The following is a 23,023-nucleotide window of genomic DNA, read 5'->3' on the forward strand; positions in this document are numbered from 1 at the left end:
GTGAACAAAGGTATTCAAATTACTGACTTCCTCAAGGATGAACTGTGTTGTTATAGCACAAACACAGAAAAAGATTTCTTTCTGAAAGGAGAAAACATAGTATTGTGAGAAGCAAGATTTGAAGCATAAATATCTCTAGTGCTGTAATAAATTCTTTCCTGACCTCCTTCATACAGAGCAGACCAGAAAAATAGAAGGGAGTGATGGTTTCCTGATATTTTAAATTCTAACAAAGCACAGATAAACTTTAAAAAAAAAAGTCCATTTTAATTATCCAGGTATTCACAATGTGAGTGATTCACAACAGACTACTGACAGCAAATTGGTATCAGGATATTTTGTTTTGGTCATAATTAATTCTAATATTAACGCAAGCATAACAAGAAGAGGTCTGAAAGGAGGCGGGGCAAGATAGGATACACTAGTAGAAAGCCAACATGAATTACTGTAAGCTAAATCATTGTCTTTCAAATTATTCTTATGATTGTATGGAGAACAGTGATTTAGCCAGTGTATTAGTACATTCCTATCTATCATGATACTATAGGTTCAACCTAAAGAAGTTTTAATAATGTCAGGAATACATACCCATCATCCTATAAGTCAGTTGCAGCCCTGCACTGGAAATTTTTTTTCCCAAATAAGGTTTTATATATTTTAATATTTCACCAAGGTATTCTAAGGACTTTGTGACCATGGCAGATTTATCAGAAAGGTTCTGCAGATTCCCGTAAGTAATACCAACAGCCTATAAAAAAAAAAAAAAAAAAGGAAAAACATGATTTAGATTTCCAAGTTTTACACAATACTGACTTTGAGAAATGAAGAAAATTTCTCTCCCCACACACACCCCTTACATTCTTAAGTGTACCTCCTTACCTTTCCAATAAATGTTCACAGCAATTAAAAAATGCCAGTGGAAAGAATTAAGTCTTGCCTTTTGTAATTAAAATAAAAGGTTAAAAGAATAAAAAAATCAATGGAACCAATATAAGAAGTTTTATCAAATCATGTCAAGCCTTCCAAATATCCTAGTATACAACTGGCAATTACAATCCCCAAATTCCTATAAGGAAAACCTGCAAGCAAGGTTACCAAATTCTTACATGTAAGACCTCTATGATGTTCAGTTCTGTGATATGATTTTCCCCCCAGAATTTTCTTTATAAGCTGTTAATTAGATTCTAGCTTATATTTCTCAGAGGAAAAATGATGAGGTGCAATGGGCACAGATGAAAAAATGGTGAGAGGTGGTAGGGAGAAATGGTGAGGTGAGGCAGTGAGAGAAGATAAAATGGGAAGAACAAAGGAAATAAAAGAAAGAATAAGTTGAGGAAAAGTGAGACTAAGCAAGAGGTGAGCAGTCACAAAAAGAATCAAGAGCAGACTGGCTAGAGATGGGTCGGGAGGTTTGAGAAGAGAAGCAAAGTTTTCAAACCATTACTGGGAACTGACTTACAGTGGATTTCAATGACCTAAATTGGACCTAATAGCACCAATATACAGTTATGTGATTTTGCTCCTGCAGCTCTCAGCAGATAAGACAAAGAAGAGAAAGCAAGTGGTTGCACCAATCCAAGGTTGAAGGTTTGTAGGCAGAACCAAAAGAACCAAGATGGAAGACTATAGGGATGATGGTAAGAGTACAGCTGCAGTGAGGCCCCCTAAGGGGTCTAATTAAGGTGGAGAGAAGTAAGGGAAGGGAAGAAGTAAGACCTTGAGAGGACGTCACACTTGGAGAAAAGGAAGTGGAAGGTCATGTGAGGTCACTTGGAGAATTGGAGGCACAGGTGGTGATAGTCAAAGAGCTCTCAGATAATCCACATGATGCCGTAGGTTCACTTAGGTTTGTCATGGGAGTGGGTCGATGAAGTAGAGCAGGAGTGAAGATCACCAGAAGACTTGTGGAGGAGCTTTGAAATGAGGGATTAGGATAAGTTATTCAAGGTGATATTAAAGTTAGTCATGTCGATAATAAAATGTAGAATGGAGGAAAAGATAAGGAATCTATGACCTGGAGTGACTATGAGGTGGATGATGAAAATAGCAACAAAAGATAGATCTGATGAATCTTTTTTTCGATTTAGCTTTCTGCCCTTGGTTCTCTACATTTCTTTTCCTAGACCGGAAGTTCTCAAACTTCTCAGTTCCCTTTTATCCATGTAAAAGCTGAGGATCTTAAGGTGCTTATTATTATTTGGGTTATATCTATTGATATTTACCATATAAAATGAAAAGAGAACACTTAAATTATTTATTAGTTCATTTAAAAATAATAAGCATTATATGTTAACAGAGTAAAATCTTTTTACAGAAAACAGCTTTATTTTCCAAAACAAACAAAAAAAAACAGTGATAATTTTTACATTTTTGCAAATCTTTTTAATGTCTGGCTGAATAGAAGACAGCTAGATTCCCATATCTGTTTCTGCATAAAATCTGTTGCAATATGTTGCAGATGAAAACAATTTAATCTCACACACATACGCAAATGGAAGAGAAAGAAATATTTTAGTAGATTTTTTAGATAATTCCTCTCTGATACTACACCAAAACTTGACAAGTGGTATTTCTTAAAGGTTAATTGTATTATGGAATTCAGAACCCATGTCAATGAATATTCTTTACTCTTTAAAAGCCACTGATCTATTTTGCTCTTTGAATGATTGTGTAATACCCATGCATGGTTTTAAAAAGCCCGTTTGGTTATCTGGAAAATTCTGGCTCACTGAGTTATACAACTTCCCAATGTGGACACATTTCATTATTCATTAAAAAAAGTTCTGTTTGTTAATACTAGCACCAGTGTCATCAGAAAAGTCTTTAAGTATCATGATGCTCTCAAGCTCATAATGGCAAATACAAGTTTTCCAAAATTCTAATTTTCTTAAAAGCTCAAATTATGTCATTAGCAACAAACACTGTCAGTTGTTGTTGTTGTTTTTTTTTCTGAAGTGATACTCATTTCATACATTTCTGAGAAAATGTCTGCCAAATACCGAAGTCTGAATAACCATACTTTGTTAGTTTTTCTTTCAAGATAAAAGCAGTCAGGTCAGCTTGTAACTCAAATTACCACACAAGTGCTGTTTATTTATAGACAGCCACCTTGCTTTATATGCAGCAGACATGCTTTAAGTACACTTCCCATTGTCATTCAGAGGGCGTTAAAGGACACTGTACTTAAGGGTCAAAATTCAGTAAAATTAATAATTTTACTACTTCATTAAGGATGTTCTTAAATGAAACTGGATTCTTTTTTTTTTTTTTTTTTCTGTGATTGCATGGCAGTGAAAATGATAATGACCACCAATATAATCTTGGGCCATGGTACTGATTTGTGTTAAAGTTTTTGCACTATTTGTGCAAATGTCAATACACTTTTGAGCTTGTAAAATTCCTGGAAAGGTATCAGTAACCCCCAGAGGTCTATGAAACACTTTTGAGATCTACACACTGTTCTAGAGCTCAGTATTTCTTCTGTGTTTAGCCTTCATTTCCTTAGACTATAAGACATGTATTTCTCAGACTATCTCAGGGACTTCTCCATTCTCATTATTTACATGTCATACTATCATTTCTGTGCAGGAAAGAGTTAACACAGTAGGCCTAGACTTGCTATCTTTAAAAACGCCTACTTGTAAGTCTGGCCCTTGGCTGGCGAATGAGGCCTCAGGTTTTTCCCACCATTTCCTGGTAAGAATGGCTCACTGAGCCTAAACTATTTAGGGAAACAATGCAGTTTATGCTGAATATCTGCCTCCATTCTGGGGGTCTGGAATTTTCAAAGAGCTACGTGACCAGTCCCCATTGAAAACCTCAGGCACTGAGTCACTAATGAGTTTTCCCGGGAGACAGCATTGCACATGTGTTGTCACAATCCCTCTCAGGAAGAACTAATCATGCCCAGCGCAGCTCTAGGAGAAGACCATTGGAAGCCGTACCTGGTGTCTCCAGACTTCAGCCCATGTACCTTTTTCCTTTGCTGGCTGTGCTCTCGATCTTTCACTCTAATAAGGGATAGTTGTGAGTAAAATTATATGCTGAGTTCTGAGTCCTCCCAGCAAATCACACAGCACTTGGGAATGATCTTGGTGACTCCTCACACAATCTCAAACTAAACCAGTTTAAAATTGGACTCCTCACCTACGTCTCCCTCACCCTAAATCATGATGCTCCTATTTCTCCTTAAGGTATCATTCTTCTGGTTAAACACAGTGTTTATCTCAGATCCTTTCAAAAATCCCATAATTCAATTTTCAACTCCTTCTAAATCTAACTAGTTTCTGGCCAACAGTTCTTCTGCACCTTTAATCTACCGTTACTAATTTTCTTAAAAAGTCATTTGATCAAATCAGACCTACTTAAAAATTTATAAAGCCTTCATACTGTTCACAGGAGAAAATCCAAACTTCTTAGACCAAGATGCTCTGAATTATTAACCTACTGAATGATCTAACAACTAACTGGCACTTAGCATACACTGTCTTATTATTTTAACCTTTGTGTTTATCTTGTATTCTCAGACAAGTAAAAAGTTCTCGAAATCAAGGACTACTTTTTCTGGTTTCTCAAATCCCTAAGAAATCCTAGCATAATACTATCTAGCATTTAGCAAACAACTATTATTTACTGTGTGGTGAAAGAACAATTAATTCAGACTGGCTTAAATTAGTAGAGTTTCTGAAAACTATTAGTGAAATAAATGACTTCTACCTCCCTTTCTGGTCCAGTATGGTTCCCAGCATAAGTGTTTAAGTACAGGTTAAGATTCAGTCAATACTAAATAAAAGGCTAAATAAAAGCAATGTCTGTTTTATAGCTGCATAAACAATTACTAAATATTTTTAGGATTTATATGATATCACTAATCGTCATACGATTGTACTTTTAACTTAATGGAAACCAATGGAAGAATTCACATTTATGGAAAGAGCTTATAGGTTGTATTTTTTTCATTGACGTTAATACCAAACACTTTGAGGGAAAATAAACCAACTTTTATTGTGAATAGCTTACAAAAACACTAATCCAAACATGTTAACAACTTCAACAAGGCTGTAAAGCAAAGAATACCACATAATAGAAATTCTTGCAAAATTAATAATTAAAAGTCAAATGTTGAAAGGGACTATTTATTATGGAGACAAAACTAAACAAATGGATTGGATTTTAAAGCCCCAACCAAAATGATATGAAGCAGTTGGTGCTTATGCTAAATACAATAAAATTTTACTGTAAAATTTACTGTTTGCTACAGGGTGGTAAACATGAAGTTGGAACTATTATGGGACCATGGACAAGGCAATCTAGTTCCCAAGTATCTGGAGAATATTGCTATCTAGCAGTTTTAGCAATAAGATATTCCTACAACTGACAGAAGCCTTAGTGTGAGGGTATTATGTAGCATTCTTTTTTTTTTTTTTTAAGATTTATTTATTTTCTTAGAGAGAGAAAGCGAGCATGAGCATGGGGGGTGGGGAAAGGGAGAGAAAGAATCTCAAGCAGACTCTTGGTGAGCTCAATCTCACCACCCTGAGATCATGACCTGAGCTGAAATCACGAGCTGGACACTTCATGGACTGAGCCACCCAGGTGCCCCTATTACGTAGCATTCTTCAGTCATTATTTTTCATTAAATGTAATTCTTCTGGCTGTCCTTAAGAGTGAATTGTACTAAATCACAGAATCACATTTTTATTCCTCCAGAATTTTATAATAGCAGGCAAACAATAATGATTCAATTTAAAATAATTCATTTTATAGAAAAACTTCATAAACACTTGAAGTTTTTGTGAAAAAATAATTATAATGGATTTGGACAATTATACTAATAAATGAAAAATACCTCAAAAAATAGAACAAGTGCTTTTGTAGGGTCTTCTGGACTGGATAAATATTCAACTTGAGCCTTTGAGAAAATATTCTTTACTTCTGAGAGTTTAAATAGCAACCTTGTCAGTTCAGCCAACTGTTCCAAGTACTCTTTTTCTGTTGAGATAAAAACAACATAATAATATTTATGTTTATTATATACATTTATATTACACATATATATAGATGAGAGTATGGAATGCAGCATTCATTTATAACATCCTTTTTTTAAAAAAATTCAAATTTCCACATAATTGAAAACTTTCAATTAAGTCTCTAAGGAAAGGTTTTATTTAAAACCAAACAAACATATACTTATGAATGTCCTAGCCCCAAAAGTTTATTCACGTAAAGCTAAATGATGCAATAAGATATCAAAGTAAATTTGGAGCATTTTTTTCGGGCCAGCCTTTGGGTGATTTATAAATGGCCATAAAGAACAGCTTTATGAAAAGGCATGCCCTATAGACAACCAAAACTGTATGGATATTTTAAAAATAAATAAAGTACAAGTATCACTTTGTGACTAATAATAGTAGAGCAGAACAGAGGTAAAATATCTAATATAAAATGGGAGAGAATTATTCGTAATTGGATACTTTTCTTTTTAAGGTGTTAACGGTGTGATATCTGGTTATTTACTTTATAGTTCTACTTTTTTTGTGTGATCAGTTTCTTCAAGGTAAAAAAATAGCTTGTCACTGGAGAGCAAGTTTTTGTTCCCGGCTTCCAAGGAAACAAGTTCTTTTATCTTTATCGGAGAGAAATTCGTCATACATGGTAACAGGAAAATATCAAGAAAAAGAAACAGGCTGCAGAAAGAAATGTTATTATTTATACATATTACAAACATTTTATATAATATTACAAATATATTTTGTATCTTTTTCTATTAATTTACGTAACAAAACAGGAAATTTTAAACATACTTAGATATCTAGAAAGCAAAATGCCTGACATACTTACCAACTGCCTGTCCAGGATTTATATCAATGAACAAATCATCAGGCACATAGAGGTTGTTTATGTACATTTGCAAAACGCAACGAATCCATGATCTTACAGTTAAGGCTTGAAAAGATACACAGCCTGTATGAGAAAGTGCTTCACATAACATGCTGTAAAAATAAGATGATGGATATTAAAAACCAAAACCTGACAATATGTTCCCTGAGTACAGAGACTAAGAAATGAAGGAAAACATTCTAACATACCCCACTTCTTGGCCTCCTTTATTTTACACATTAATGCAGATAGGCACTGTTGAAAATAAATACTACAGATACACCTAAAAAGAAATTTTACATAAATATTCTTGCTTTCATCTGTAATCTTCTAATTTTTAATTCTCCTCTTTCCACTGATGGCACACATATAAGGTTATGCCAAGGGGAAGAAGGAAGAGAGAATAAGGTTAAAATGGGAAAATCGAGAAAGGGGCTAATAACTTGCAAGGTGAGATGATCATGAAGTGGAAAGTAGGAAAAAAAATAGTGGCCCTTAGAGTAAATAAAAAGAACAGAAGTCATGACCATTTATATAAGAAAAAGTTAAAGACAAAGTATATTTCTATGTGAGTCTTCTAAACAATCCCATTCCCATTCCTTTCTTTCCTGCTACCCCACCCCATGGGCGGTCATTATTAAAGAATTCCAAAGTAACAACTGAAAATAAAATCTTTCTATGAAGCCAAAGGCCTGGCTAAATCTGATATCTACCCATTTTATAATCGGGGGTTAGAAAGGATGAGGGTGGTCTTAAACTAACTATAAAGTGCTAGGTAAAGTCAGAAATTTAAATAATACATATAAGTCATAACTCTAAGAATACTGTTTTGTGGAATGCCTAGGTGGCTCAGTAGGTTGCATCTACCTTTGGCTCAGGTCATGATCTCAGGGTCCCGAGACTGAGTCCCACATCGGGTTCCCTGCTCTCCCTCTGCCCCCCCCCCCACTTGTACGCTCTCATGTTCTCTCTCTCAAATAAATAAAATCTTAAAAAAAAAATACTGTTTTGAAAAACTTTGAAAATAAGTTGCCACAAAGAGTACACAGTGTAGAACGCAGGTTCATCATGTATTACCTATACGACCTTCCTAAAATTATTTAACATCTTTACATCTCAGTTTCTTCAACTGTTATTATATACCAAATATTATTTTTTTTAAAGATTTTATTTATTTATTTGAGAGAGAAAATGAGATAGAGAGAGCATGAGAGGGGGGAGGGTCAGAGGGAGAAGCAGACTCCCTGCTGAGCAGGGAGCCCGATGTGGGACTCGATCCCAGGACTCCAGGATCGTGACCTGAGCCGAAGGCAGTCGCTTAACCAACTGAGCCACCCAGGTGCCCCCAAATATTATTTTTTAAACTAAATAAGTTAGTTTCAGTAAAATAGTTTCAGCAACTAAACAAAAGAATTAGTTTCAGCAGGTAGTTTTAACAAAAGTATTTAATAAATACTAATAATGTTTGTTACTACAGAATTCTCAAGCTAGACGAGATTCTAAAAATAATCCAAACGAAGTTGAACTCCCTTACTTTTTGACTGAAAGCCAATGAGAAGGTGACTTAATATCTGCTTGGTGAGCTTGTCTATGAGGAGAACACCTCACCGACTGCATCCCCCTTCTCACTGACTGGCAGCTTGGACAGGAGCTGCAGGGGTCTCTTGAGTATTCATTTTATTTTCCGTCATCTTGATATTCTTATTCAAATTTTCCTGATTACACTATTTCTATTTTAATTTTATTTATTGTGTGTTTTTTTCTATTGGGGTTCCTCAGATCTGTTATGTAACAGAGCAGGAGACACAGATAAGCAAACCAATGTTCAGGGCGATGAAGTGTCTTGTTCATAATTGTACAAGTTAAGAGACAAGTCTTTAAAAATCTAACTGTGAAAGGGAAAGCTATCATTGAATCTAAAAATACCATAATATACTAGTATCTTACAGAACCAGCAATATTAATTGCATAATTTCTTTCACAAAGGTGAGTATAGAAAGGCCATTTCAGGATGGAATAAGGCAGTCCTACAAAAAAGTTTTGAAAGGGTGCTTAAGCAGCAAGTTTTTTGTTTTGTTTTGTTTTTTAAGCAGGCTACTGCCACTGTCAAACGCTGATCTGTCCAAAAGCAAAAAACCACCCAAGTGAGAGTGTATGTAGTAAGATCAGTTTTTATTTGTGAAGATTCTTACTTTCCTAGTGTACTGATCAATCATGAGTTTCTATTAACGTGCATACCTGATATCAGGTCACTTACCTATTTTGTAGGCAATGACTTAAATATCTTGCTACAACTTGGGGCCAGATGATATCATCCCAACCAAAAAGTTGCATCACTGATATAACTGGCTGAGGCTGAAGATCTGATGGAGCTGTGCTGGGCATGTCCATTGCAAGCAAAGTAAAATCTAGATTTAAAATGAAAGATATTTGTGGTGAAGAATTTTTAAAAAACTATTCCCCTTCCCCAAATTATATCAATAGTGATAAAAAGAATTCAGCCACTCAATAATAAAATGTCACATTTAGAAATGCAGAACTAACAAAAAGACAAAAACTGAACTAAATTCATGTTGCCAAAGAAATTTCTGTAGCGATCATCTAGATCTCCAAGAATGGGTCTAGAATAACCCATTTTAGCGTTACCATGATCAAATCTATAATGGCTTCCTCAAATTCCAAATTCTACACCCAATGTTTCTCTCATTCAAAAAACCCATTTAAAAAAATATTTCTAGCATCTGCTTTTCTCCAATCAAGCTAATGTACTTGCCACCTGCCACAGAGAAGACTTCAGTCTTACCTTAGACACTGGACAGTCGTCTATTAAACGGCAACCTCCTATAATCAGTGGCACTCCACTTCCTTCAGAACCACTAAGCCTAGGAACTAGAATTTCTTCGTTAACCATGTTAAACAAATATCGTTTATTTTGTGATTTCCTGGGAATTCCCCAACTTAATTTGTATTATATTAATTTATGTTTGTCAATAAATTGCTTCTGAAGCACTGGTTCCTATGCAGCTCTCTCAAATGGTGGCTGTGAATTCTCCCACCCCTCTCCTACATTTGAGCTACAGATAGGAGAGTTTGTTCCTTGGTCCCATGGCTGCTTCTAGAGCATTCTACCTTTCCTCCTCCTCAAAACCTCCAGCTTTGACTCTCATGTCATCAGATACCAGCCACTAACTCTCCTGTTGCGTTGGCCTCGTGCTGCCTAGTTCACGTCCCCTCATTCCTCACTAACAACATCTTCTCTAGCAGCACTCCTGTCATAATCCTTGATGGCTTTTCTTCTAATATCCTGGCCTCTCAGTTCCTTGAACTCCCCTTCTTAGTGAATCTATCTTCCATTCTATTTCAGTCATTCACTCCCATGTTGATACTGAGAGATTTTGCCATTACCGGTAAATATGTTCTCTCCGTGATTTCCACTTCCAGGACCCCATTTTCTGGCTCCAGGTCCCCAACTTCCAACAACTATCTGATTTCACCAGGACCTATACAATTCATTGATCCTACAACTTTTCCCCTGTCTCTCGCTACCTTCATGCCTCATCTTTCCCTTTTTAGGCAGCTTGACTGCATGGTCCACTGTTACACTCATTTGTGTATACTGTCAACTCCCTTGCTTCTTACTTGATTCGTTGTACTTCTCTGGTAAAAAGCATCTGTTTCATTCCAACTCTTGGTCTGCTCTCCACACGCACCTACGCCAGTATAAATGGCTGGTGAGCAACCCGGCTGACTGATCTCACTTTAGATTTATGACTACAAACTTTAAGTTGGCCAGCATTCCTGCCACATTACTCCAGTCCATTCAGATTTTTATTCTCCTGGAGGACTACCGCATACCTTCCTTCCTCTCTCCGTCATCAGCTAGCACCTCCTCCCCGTCCTTACTTTCCGCTGATGGCCTTACTTACTACTTCACAGAGAAATGAGAAACATCAGCAGAGAACTTCCGCAAGATCCTGCCACATCTGCCCAGACGCCTCTACCTGGGCCATATCCTCTGCCTTCTCTTCTGCTACTACAGATGATCTGAGGCCAAATCCTCTATGGGATCCCATTTCTATTGGGCATTAAAACACAAGAGACTCTCTTTCATCATCAAGTTTTCCCTCACTCCAGAACATTCCTGTCAGGATTATAAATATGCTGAAATTTCTCCTGTGCTATTAAAAAAAAAATCTCTTTGACCCCACACCTCCCTCTAGCTAATAACCCCCCTTTTCTACTTCTCTTAAATAGTGATAAAAAGATTTATCTACATTTCCCATCTGCAATTCATTTTCTCTTGACTCATCTTCAATCAGGCCTTTGCTTCTAGCACTACACCAAAACTCCTTTTCAACGTTACCAGTGACCTCCCTTCTTGCTATATCCAATGACCAATCTCACACCTCATCTTACTTGATCCATGAACAGCATTTGAGCAGTTGACTTTCCCCTTCCTTGAAATGTTCTGTCAGTTGATTTCCAGGGCACCACACTTGGTTTTCCTCTTGCTTCCCTGGCATTCCTTTTTATCCTACAAATCTGGACATGGGAATATCCTGGAGCCCAGTCCTTAAACTTCTCTTTTCACCAACTTACTCAATCAGCAATCCCATCCACTACATAGCTTTACTATTTATACATAGTTTCCTAATTTAATCTCTTCCCTGAACCCTCCACTCATTATCCAAGTGCTTGTGCAACATTTTTTCGATTTTATTGGATATCTAAAAGAAAAAAAAGTCCAATATCGAAGTCCTAGTCTTCCCTCATAAAAATCTGCTCCTGCCACAATTTTCCTCATCTCGGAATATGGGGGATTCTCTCTTTATTCTGCTTACCATATCCTACCCACTTGGAAATTCTGTCAGCTCTATCTTCAAAATACTTTCTCTACCTTCAGACTGGAAATGGGACCACTTCTCACCACCCTGAGCTATCGTGTTAGCCCAAGCTGCTCATTTTTGAGTTGTTGCAGTCGTTCCCTAACTGGCCTCCTTACTGTCTGTTCTCATTCTCACAGCCAGAAGGATGCTCCTCACTCCTCTGCTCAAAACTCTTCCAACAGCTTCTAACCTCGGAGTAAAAGCCAGTCTTTACAACTACACACAAGGCAGAACACAAGGTAGCTCTCCATTACCTTTTGATCATATCTCTTGACTATTCTCTCTCCCTTTCTTATGCCTCATGACCTTTCATGGCTTCCCTGTGGTTCGGCAAACACACCAGACATGCTCTTGCCTGTGGACTTGTGCAGAGCCTTCGTCTCTCACTTCCTTCAGGTTTTTGCTTAAATGGTACTTACTGAGGCCTTTCTGACTATTTAAAATTACGATCTGCCTCTGGCCTTCCCTATCCCTACCCTCTTTGATATATTTTTATATGTATCCATAGCACTTATCACCAGATATTACACATCTTGCTTACTTACTTATTGTTCTCTCCCCCGCACTATAAGCTCCATAAGAACATGTAACTTATATGTGAGAAAATAAATTGCAGTCCTTTTCCCCACTGGTATATCCACCATGGCAATAAAAGTGGGTGTTTGAGGACTTTTTGAATGCAGGAAATTTTTCTCTCCTAACCTATCAAGTCTTTATTTCAAAACAAACCCCAAACCCACACATATTTTACTTTATATGTATATACCATTTACTTTTAGCACCTAGGACAGCCGTGACTAAACTTGTGTGGTATCATTTTTGTTCGCTGACTGAGAGTCAGGATGATGAATGGAAGAAAGATAAGTCATATTGGCTTCTAATGTCTGCTTTGGTTAAACTGATTGAATATCAATATTTATTTTCATAGACATTATAGTAGTTGGAAAACTGTTGTCCTGTCACAATTCTTCAATCTGTCATTGTAATGTTTTAATTATGGAAATGCTAGCAGAATTCAAGATCTTTCACAATTTATATCATCCAGTCTTTTATGTAGTGCTTTTAGCTCAGTTTTCCATCATTCACACCAGGGTAAAACAAACCATGGTTTAGATTTTAGGTTTTAAAAAGCATTACATTCAAATGTATTACATACTTTTTTTTTTTTAAGAATTTATTTATTTGAGAGAGAGAGAGCAAGAGAGCACAAGCAAGGGGAAAGAGAGAAGCAGACTCCTCGCTGAGCAAGGAGCCCGATATGGGGCTCGATCCCAGGACCCAGGGATCATGACCTGAGCCAAAGACAGATGTTTAACTGAGCCACCCAGGTGCCCCTCAAAATGTATTATATACTTTTACACAAATTGCAATTAAATACATGTAGTTATCATACTGATTTCTGTCTATCCAAGTGCTTCTGCACATATTTTAGGTAAAATATCCCTTTAAGAAACATAATGATCTCTTCTTAGAAAACTGTATATGTGCTCATATATTCAAATTCTTGTCTATGACATCATGTGATTCAGATTCCCTTAAAGCCTAAGGACATGACCTTAGGCTGAGTCAAATTCATGAAAAATTACAACCCAAAATAGAATCTAGTAGAAGTCAAACAACATTCTACATATTTGATGTTTATTCTGATCTCATCTGCTTGGTGTGAAGTGGAATTCACACTCAGTTCTTTTGTTCTTCATACAAGTAGCTTCATCTTATACCTAGACACCTTCACACACAATGTGAACATAAAGTCCTTGAACTAGAAGAAATCAAATGCTACTTTGCTTTCCAAATATTGTGTGCATAAAAAAAGTTTATGTATATTCAATATTTTTAAGATTGAAAGTTGTATTTTGTTTTTAGCAAACAAAAACTTAATTTTTACCTTTACTGAGCAGAAAATAATCAACAAGCCAAAGGAACTTAATTTAACATATGTAATTCTTTTCATCTTTCTGGTTGTCCAAGTATTTATTAGACTGTAATAAAAGAGTTTGTTATCAAGCAAACAGAAGAAAAAATTGACAGAATCTGCACGAGAAGCTAATTAGCCAGTTAACAACGCTGACCTGCAGCTGCGTCCGCAAGTTCTGAGAGAGGCACTATCTGTGACATTCTCTGACTCTTCAAAAATGAAAAGAAATGTCTCCACAGTGCATTGGCAACTGCAGCAAGGTGGCGCTCTTTAGCCGATAATGAAGACTGCACAATTAGGTCCACACTCTCCTTTTGAAGTTCCTGACACAATTGTTGATGCATACTCCTAAAAAGAAATAAAAATATAGCTAACACCCAACAAATGCTTATAAAAATCTTCTTTAAATACATTTTGGGCTTTTAACATTTATATCATAGGAAAACTGAAGGACCGTTTTATATAATTAAAACCTTTATGCCAAGACATTATGCATTTCTGGTTATTTGATGGATGAATGATGGCATATTAAGCACCATAAAGTTAATGTTAATTACTAATGTCAACCATTAATTATATGCTTTTTAATATGTCAGATCCAAATGAGAAAGAGGCAGCTTCAGAATGAAGGTCTGCATTTTGCAACTCACTATGACAAGTGATTTTACTTACAATCTAGACATGAAAACAATTTTTTAAACCATTATCTTCCGAGAGCTTTAAGGACATGGATGTACCAAACAGAAAGTAAGTACATCTAGCTTGCTTATGTGTAGCATTTTAAATTGAAATATTTTCCTACATAAACTCTGCCAGATACAATCTTGGTACTTTGGTCTAAAAAGATCCATAATCACTTTCACATAGCAGACAATAAAAAGTCATTGTTCTTTATAAAATATTAAAATATGAATTCAATACTGCCTAAAATTTTGATTCAAGGTTTACTTACCTATTTGCTTAATTCAAATGAAAATTTAGACATTTCTTGCAAATCAAAACTATAATGAGATATCACCTCATACCTGTGGGAATGGCTAAAATCAACAACACAAGAAACCACAAATGTTGGTGAGGATGTGGAGAAAAAGGAACCCTCATACACTGATGATGGGAATGCAAACTGGTGCAGCCGCTGTGGAACACAGTGTGGAGGTTCTTCAAAAAATTAAAAATAGAACTACCAAATGATCCAGTAATTGTACTACTGGATATTTACCCAAAGAATACAAGAACACTAATTCAAAGGGATACATGCACCCCTATGTTTACAGCAACATTATTTACAATAGCCAAGATATGGAAGCAGCCCAAATGTCCATCGACGGATGAATGGATAAAGAAGATATATACACACACACGCAAACACAAGGGAATATTATTGGCCATATACAATATACAATGGAATATTATTTGGCCATAAAAAAGAATGAAATCTTGCCATTTGCAATGATATGGGTGGAACTAGAGTATAATGCTAAGCAAAATAAGTCAGGGAAAGACAAACATCATATGATTTCACTTATATGTGGAATTTAAGAAACAAAACAAGGAAAAAAATAGACAAATCAAGAAACAGACTCTTAATTATAGAGAACTGAAGGAGGGAGAAGGGTTAAACCGGTAATAGGGATTAAGGAGTGCACTTGTGATGAGCACAGGGTGATGTATGGAAGTGTTGAATCACTGTATTTTATACCTGAAACTGATATAACACTGTATGTTAATTAACTGTAATTAAAATAAAAACCTAAAAAAGAGAAATTTAGACATTTCTAGATTTTAACAGAAATATAAGAGGGGAAGGAAACACTAAGAGATTTTTTTAGTGATCTGGAATAGGAGGTGTTTTTGCAATATGCCCAGCCATTAATAATTTGATTACTCAAAACTAAATGTACAACCATAATATTATTCCTGTTTTTATTACTGTCACATCAATTGTGAGTAGATACAAATGCATGGACACCATCCTGAGATAGATTTGCTTTCTTCAATTAAAGACAAAGCAGTGAAAACCGTAGAGTTGAGGCAGAGACTTCCTCTGATAGTAGTATTCTACTAAGAAAATAATTAGTACTAAAAAAAGAGAAATATTACATTAATTCTAACATTCCTGATGTTTTAAATTAATTTAGCTAGGGGAAGTGGATATTCAAAATACCTGTAACAAAATACAGAACTTAGTACATGTCCCTAAAGCAATTCCACCGAAATATCAAACTGGATCTAAGACCACATAGGTAAGTAAAAATTGTTAAGTTACATAACATGAGGATACTGTGCCCCTTGACACTGGAATTCTTGGATAATCATGAGGCACTACTTCCTACTCCTTGAGGTATTGGGAAAAAAAAAAAAAAGTATACAAATGCCTGGGGAAAAAGATCATAGCAAGCAATTCTCATAAAAGCTAACCAAATATCTGCTATATCCTCTCTTGTAAAAACCCGCCTGAGATGCTCTCAACTTGAACTAGTGGCTAGAGAACCATTTCAGGTCCTTTCGCTTCGAGTAAATTGAGTATCAAACCACTAAAATCCATTTGGCACCTAACTTAACTGCCTACATCAACATAGAAAATTCATGACCACACATCAACACGCTGGAGTCCAAGTAAAATAGAACCACCATTGGCACAACCTACTTACAGCTTTTCTAAAGTGTACTGGTTTCAAAGAGTAATAAATACCTTACTGTATTTGGGTAGGATGAATTGTGCTATTTTTACATAAACAATCCATTTTTTCCACTAACTAAAACCTAGTCCCTAGGGAGGGATATCATTTTTGATCATCTTCTTTGTGCTAGAAATTCTTTAAGAGGAGAACAATTCTATGAGATAGGTATCAGTAATCCTCTTTATAGATGATGAAGATGATAGTGAGAAAGTTAAATATATCCAAAGGTCACATGGTGAGGAAGGGCTGGCCCCATAATCTGAACTTAAAACTGACTCTGAAGCCCATACTTTCCTCTTACACCCTAAGACGCACACACTTACTCACTAATACCCACATACTTTAAACACCGGCCAATTTTCTTCTCCTCCTACCTGGGTTGAAGAAATTTCAATAAGCCTAAGAAAAGGACCTAGAAAAGCCACATGTAGCTTTGCCTTGTGAAGAGGCAGGGGCAACACCAGAATTCTATATTGGCAAAAACTGTAAGCGATACCAAGAAAAATGTATTCAAGGCAATACTGAAAAAGGCCAACAAATCTGAATCACTTTTGACCTCTCCAGACCAAAATGCTGAGGTGCCAGGGTGTACAACTAGGAGTTACCACAGGGATCTGACTCAGAGGTCTGAAAAAAACCAAACCACTAGGTTAAAAAGTTAAATTTAGAGATTACATCCTCCAAAGTGAGAGTTAACACAGCAAAAAGAAGTTCCAATTAAGTGTAAGACATTGACCCAAAATCCGACTTGCTTTGGAAATGTGCATCCGCTTTGCATTTTGGTTCGAAAGAAGCTTTATATCCTGGGAATATGCAAAACACTTTCTGCTTGATGGTTTGAATGTTTAAGCAATATCAGTTTGAATAAGAATGATAATCTGCTATTTTACCACAAAACAAAGTTGTTTAAGACCTTATAATAATTTATGTAAACTTGAACAAATCAGAGAGGGACAGATGCAGGAAATGTCCAGGATATACTGTATTATGAGTCTGAGGGGAGAATCCAATTTCTGCACTATAGCCAAAATAGCTGGAATGACCCCTTGCAGTCACAGGTGATTTTTTTTTTTTAATTACATTTTCTGGATGAGAAAACTAAGTACACAAAGACCAGAGAAAAATAAATTTATTATATTACATGTGACTGCATATCTGATGAAGGCACATTTACAGAAATGCACATATCTGCAGCAGCTCTGTCACTACAGGTAACAACATAAATAAAACCCAAAACGTATATGAAATACATAAAGAATATGACACATTCTAGTTGTCACGGCTATTTTATGAAATATTTTCTACCTTCTTCAATAAATAGTAGAAAAATCTGAAAGTAAATTTATTGCACAGAAAGTAAAATGTAATTTCGGGTCAAAGCCAAAAAGAAATATCACAATAGTTATAGAACCTCCCAACACTTGGCAAATATTTTGAGTAAAGACAAACTTAATATGGGTTAAAATCATTTTGGAAATATACACATGTGGAAACAGACATGCATAACCATCCCACTTACATTCTAAAAGATGCAATATAGTATAGTAGAAAATAAAATTTGCTGAACGTTAAGTTATTCAAATTGTAGCTCTCATAGAAAAAACAGCAATGCCTAGCACTCATTGGTATTTACCATGTGCCAAGCACCATGTTAAGTGTTTTATAAGCATTATTTCTTACCTTATGAGTTAGGTACAGTTATGATTATAATCTTATAAATGGGGAAATTAAGACAAAAGAAGTAACATGTTGAGTAACATAGCTGGTTATTAGCAAAGCTACTCAGAGCAGTGTAACCTTGAAAAAAGTGAGTAACCTCCCAATTTTTATTTTCTTAAGAGTGAAGAAGAGGAACAATCATTTGCTATATCCACGGTTAGGTTTATTGTGAAGACCGCATGAAATAACATCCCTGAAAATGTTTAGAAACCTATCACTGCACCAAGTAAATACCCAAAGTTTACCTACCTAGTTACCAGCTCCTCTTAGGCTTTTATTTTAGCTCTGGTATCCTGCCCCCTTTGGCTTACCCCTCATTATGTTCAAGCACTTTCCTGATTCCTGCATCTGACTATTCTTTTGCCCCATTTTCCGAGACCTGCTTTCCTGTTTTTTATCGTTCCACTTCTTCTTGCTGTGATTACACATATTCAATTATCCATCGAAGCCCCCACAGTCCCATCCCTATGTAGTCGTGCAAATATACTGAGGCATCTATCACCTGAGAGGCACTGAGGCCTGCACTTGACCGCCGCCGCGTGCCAGCCTAGTTTCTGTAGCACACACCTTCCTAACAGTGTAGGCAGGCTTCTGCAGATACTTCCTGGACTACTCTGTCTAGGTTCTACTTCTAATCTCCCTTTGCTCGGGTTTCTACTGTAACTGATAATTACAAAACAAGGTATGACCTCCTGTACATCACTTTCCTAGTAGTCACTGTTGCATATGTAGTATTTCTAATATTATTATGCCTCAAAAGTTAAAGAAAATTTGTCCAGTGATGGACCTGTGACCACAGAAAAAGCATAATATAATAAATGCAACTGATAAGAGCTAACAGCAAGGGATTAACAATGATTAATAGCTGAATTCCTTTTTTAGTTCTACTCCAAACCTGGCAACTTTCTTCAATCAGTATTAGTGAAAAATAAAATGGTAAGTTCTAAGTTAAAAAGTTGTTTCTAAACCACTACAGATAATTATTCCAAGTATCTGATTTAACTAATAGGAAACTGGATGGGAATCAGATTACTCTATGACCATTCTTAGTTTCAGCTAAACTCCCTAAAAAACCTTAGTATTTTGGATCCTCTTGTCGTTCTTGTTCCCCTCTAAAAAAACAGGGCTCTAATCTGCTTTACTACCCAGAAAGAATATAACATAATCAAAGTAATAACATTACGAGAAAAAAAACCCTAGGTTTTAAAGGTAGAAGTTACCCTAAAAATCATCCAATCCAATCCTGTCTTCAAAAGATAAGAAAAAAAAAAAAAATACAGCCTCCCACTGCAAAGAGACTTCTGCAGCTTCGAGCTTGAGTCCTGACCCCCAATTCTGCGCATGCCCCCAGTCATCAGGGAGGGGTGATGAGTCAGAAACCAGGAGAGCAAATAGCAAGCAGCCTGGGTATGCCTTGCAATGCTTCCCTGTAATAGCTCAATGTGTTTGCGTGTACGTGGAAGAGTGAATGGATAGTGATGACTAAGTGAATATGTGAGATCAAGGCTGTTTTGACTACTGAGGGACTATGACAAATAGCGCAGCACTGGCGAAGATGCTTCCAGACACATACAATGCACTATTAAAAGGGTTTCTCAAGATGTAAGGAAAATTGTCCACATGAACACCTGTCCAGGAGAAAGAAGCCCGGCTTGTGATCCCAGAAAACTTCTGAGACTTAGTTTTTCATCTGTTAAATGGAAATAATGCCCTATTATCTTCCATCGAACTCTTAAACTATCAAATCACACTACTTAGGTAATAACAATCTGTAGCCTGTAAGGCAAGATAATATGTATTTTAGTCACATTTCTACTGCTTCTAAATCCTAATGACCATGTTCATGATGCAGCACAGCATTATCTAGGGAGACATGGGCTTTAGAGACAGACATACCAGAGTATAAATCCTACTCTGTCAACCACTAGTTATGTGGTCATTTCCTCATCTGTTCCAAGAATTCTTAGTAAGACACTTTCCATAAATAGAACATTTTTATTGTTGGCCAGAGAATCAAAGATTGCTTATTGAGAATACACATGCGAGCCTTATTCTGTTTTTGGCCTTTACTAATTTAATCCTGTAGGTACTATTATTATCCCCATTTTATAGACAAGAAATCTAAGTACAGAGAGGATAAATAATTTAACTGGGTCATACTGTTAGTAAGCAGCAAGCTAGAATTTGAACACAGGCAGTCAATCTAATATCCATGCAACTATGTTACAACTACCTCAAATACCATTTTGCCACCCATACAAATAGTACATGTTTTAAATGTCACATTGCTACATTCACTCATTCATATGCTAAGTTCCTAATAAAGGTAGCTACAAACTAGTATTAACACCCAATCCCAGGTGGCAAACCAGTTGCACAAACATTAAAGGCTTAACAATTCTGGGGAGTGGAGGTCATTCTCTAAGGATCCCAAAAATCAACAAACATGTGATAATTCAAAAAATTTCCTGTTGCCCATAATTAACTAATTTGCAAGACTGGGAAGGAGAAAAATCAGGAATCCAGTGTTGAGTCTGGCAAACCAAGCATGCTCATAGCAATGCTGCCTTATGGTTTTACAGAATAATACTGGTAAAGTACTTAAAATGAGTTGCTTGCCACTATCTGCAAAATATGGTATAGCACGAAAATATGCTAATAAAACACAATTATTTTTAGGAATTACTCTTACAATTTTATTAGTCACATTTATAGATGATTATGGGTCTCAAGTCAGTTAAGTTTTCCAAGTGTTATTTCACTTCATTTTATTGCATACCAATAAAAAGGATCTACCTTGGTCGTTCTTAATCTTGACTATCATCAAAATGATCTGCAGAGCTTTCTAAAACTACTAATGTCCTAATCTTACTAAAGATCTCCCTGCATCTTCAAGTTTGGGACCTAAACATATTGTTTTAAAATTCTGAATCAGTAGGTCTGGGGAGGGACCAGAGAGTTTACATTTCTATTAGGTAGATGCTGCCAGCCCTGGTCCACACTGAAAGCTCTCACCTTCCTCACTTTCCTTGTCTATGTAATGGGAGCAAAAATAGTACCTACAGGACTAAATTAGTTAAAATCAAATATTTAGAATAGGACTGATACCTATATTCTCAATAAACAGTCTTTGATTTTTTGGTCAACAATAAAAGTTACTTCATTTATTGCAATATGTCCTATTTAATTCTAATAACAGACAAGGATATGGCCATGCAACTAGTAGCCCATGGACCACACTGAGTAGCAAGACCATATACAATTCTGTACTAGAGAAGGGTTAAAAACCATTCCTCTACTCTGTAGGCAGAAGTGTAAAACAAACTGTGGGTTTTATACCAACTCAGAGAAGAAAGATCATTGAGGGCAGTGGGAGAAAATGGGCATGGAAATGATTCTCCAAGAACAGGTTAAGAACTGCATATGTGAAAAGGAGTAAAGTGAAAGCACAAAGGTATACAAAATCCATTCATTTACTCTTTAATTCCACACATATTATATATGTTCTAGGCGGTACGGATAAAAGGTTGTTACAAAGTCTCTGTCTTTCTGCCTCTCATTCTATTTTAATGAGATATATAATGAAAGGAACATTATGTGTTAACATTTTAGGTTGTGGTAAGCTTTGTAGATAAAAAGTAATCAAGGTATGAAGATGATGAATGATGGAAACTAATATTTCAACTAGGATGATAAGGAAACATCTACTGAGGAGGTGACATCTGAACAAAAACCTAAATAAGGGAGGGACTTGTGGGGGGCGGGGAGAGAGCATTCTAGGGAGAAGAAACAGAAAATATAAAGGTGCCAAGGCTGGCAGTTTCATAGGTTCAAGGAAAAACAATTAGGAAGCTGGCTGTCTGCAGCACAACTGGTGATAGAAGGAACAGCAGATGAATTCAAAGAGGTAGCTGGGCTCCAGATTTTGCAGGGCTTTGTAAGCCATGGTAAGGAATTTGGATAAGATCAAGGTAGGTAACAAGACACAAAAGCAGAAGAGTAACATAATGTATATCTTAAAAAGAAAAATATAAAGGAAAAAGGTGATTGGGGAGGAAAGAAAAAGCGGCTACTCTGACTATAATGGAGAATTTTTATAGTAACATTAGAAGGCAATACATTTAAGAATGGAAAACATGGCCACATTTGTTCATTCACATGCTTTCCTCATTCACTTCACAAAAAGTTACTCAGCACCACTCACTGCATCTGATGCCAGGAACACAAAAACAATTAAGGCAGATTCTGCTGTTAAAAAAAATTAAATAAAAAATAATTTAAAAAAAAATCAAGATTTCATTTTAAAGGTAGTAAGGAGCCACTGAAGGATTCTGAACTGAGGAATAGCATAATGAAAATAGTGCTTTGGGAAAAATTAATCTGGTAATGGCAAACAGAATGGGTTAGAATAAGAACTGACTAGAGACCAGAGAGACCAATTATGAAGCTTCTGTAAACATCTAGGTATGAGCTAATACACAATTTGAACTACTTATGAAGGAAAAAGAAAGCTCACGGTAATTATTTGGCGTTTTGTGAGGGAGAGGAAAAAGCAGTCTTTGTTTTTTGCTAAGTTTTTGGGGAGGGAAAATGAAAGTCAGGAGGAGCAATTAATTAGTAGAGGAGAGTATAATTTGATTTGAAAACAGAAAACTTGCGTAACAAATTCCAAAAAGTTTTTGGAAATCTGGACCTAGAGTCCAAGAGTACAATTAGACTCAGGAATCACTCCACCTGGTAGTTCAGCTCATTTTAATGAACATTTCAGTGTCTACTAATTACATGACGTACTACATTAGATGCTATCAAATATGGTCCTTGATCTCAAAGAATATGCAATCAAGTGCTGAGAAAGAGGTATGTACAGAGTATTGCACAAAAAAGGGAACATTTGGCCCAAGTGGGCGTTTGACAAAGACTTCTTGAAGTAAAAAGCCATT

The 23,023-nt window shown here is 36.1% G+C and overlaps 1 protein-coding gene across 5 annotated transcripts in view; it reads right to left on the minus strand.

Annotated features, from left to right (window-relative positions):
- Positions 1-488: 488 nt before the first annotated feature.
- Positions 489-23,023, minus strand: part of MMS22L (MMS22 like, DNA repair protein) — a 103,497-nt gene continuing 80,962 nt past the window's right edge. For 4 of the 5 annotated variants that reach the window (XM_081828690.1, XM_081828689.1, XM_081828686.1 and 1 more), the window contains 5 exons: positions 13,838-14,031; positions 9,137-9,287; positions 6,841-6,992; positions 5,849-5,991; positions 490-748 (listed from right to left, as the gene is read on the minus strand). In XM_081828690.1, the coding sequence (XP_081684816.1) occupies positions 575-748; positions 5,849-5,991; positions 6,841-6,992; positions 9,137-9,287; positions 13,838-14,031 (814 nt within the window). In that variant the 3' untranslated portion in view covers positions 490-574. Of the gene's footprint in view, positions 749-5,848; positions 5,992-6,840; positions 6,993-9,136; positions 9,288-13,837; positions 14,032-23,023 lie in introns of all 5 variants that reach the window. The other variant, XM_081828691.1, reaches the window with a different exon arrangement.

Source organism: Leptonychotes weddellii, chromosome 8 (assembly GCF_054177405.1).
Source record: "Leptonychotes weddellii isolate Sample4059 chromosome 8, ASM5417740v2, whole genome shotgun sequence".
NCBI classification, from domain to species: domain Eukaryota; kingdom Metazoa; phylum Chordata; class Mammalia; order Carnivora; family Phocidae; genus Leptonychotes; species Leptonychotes weddellii.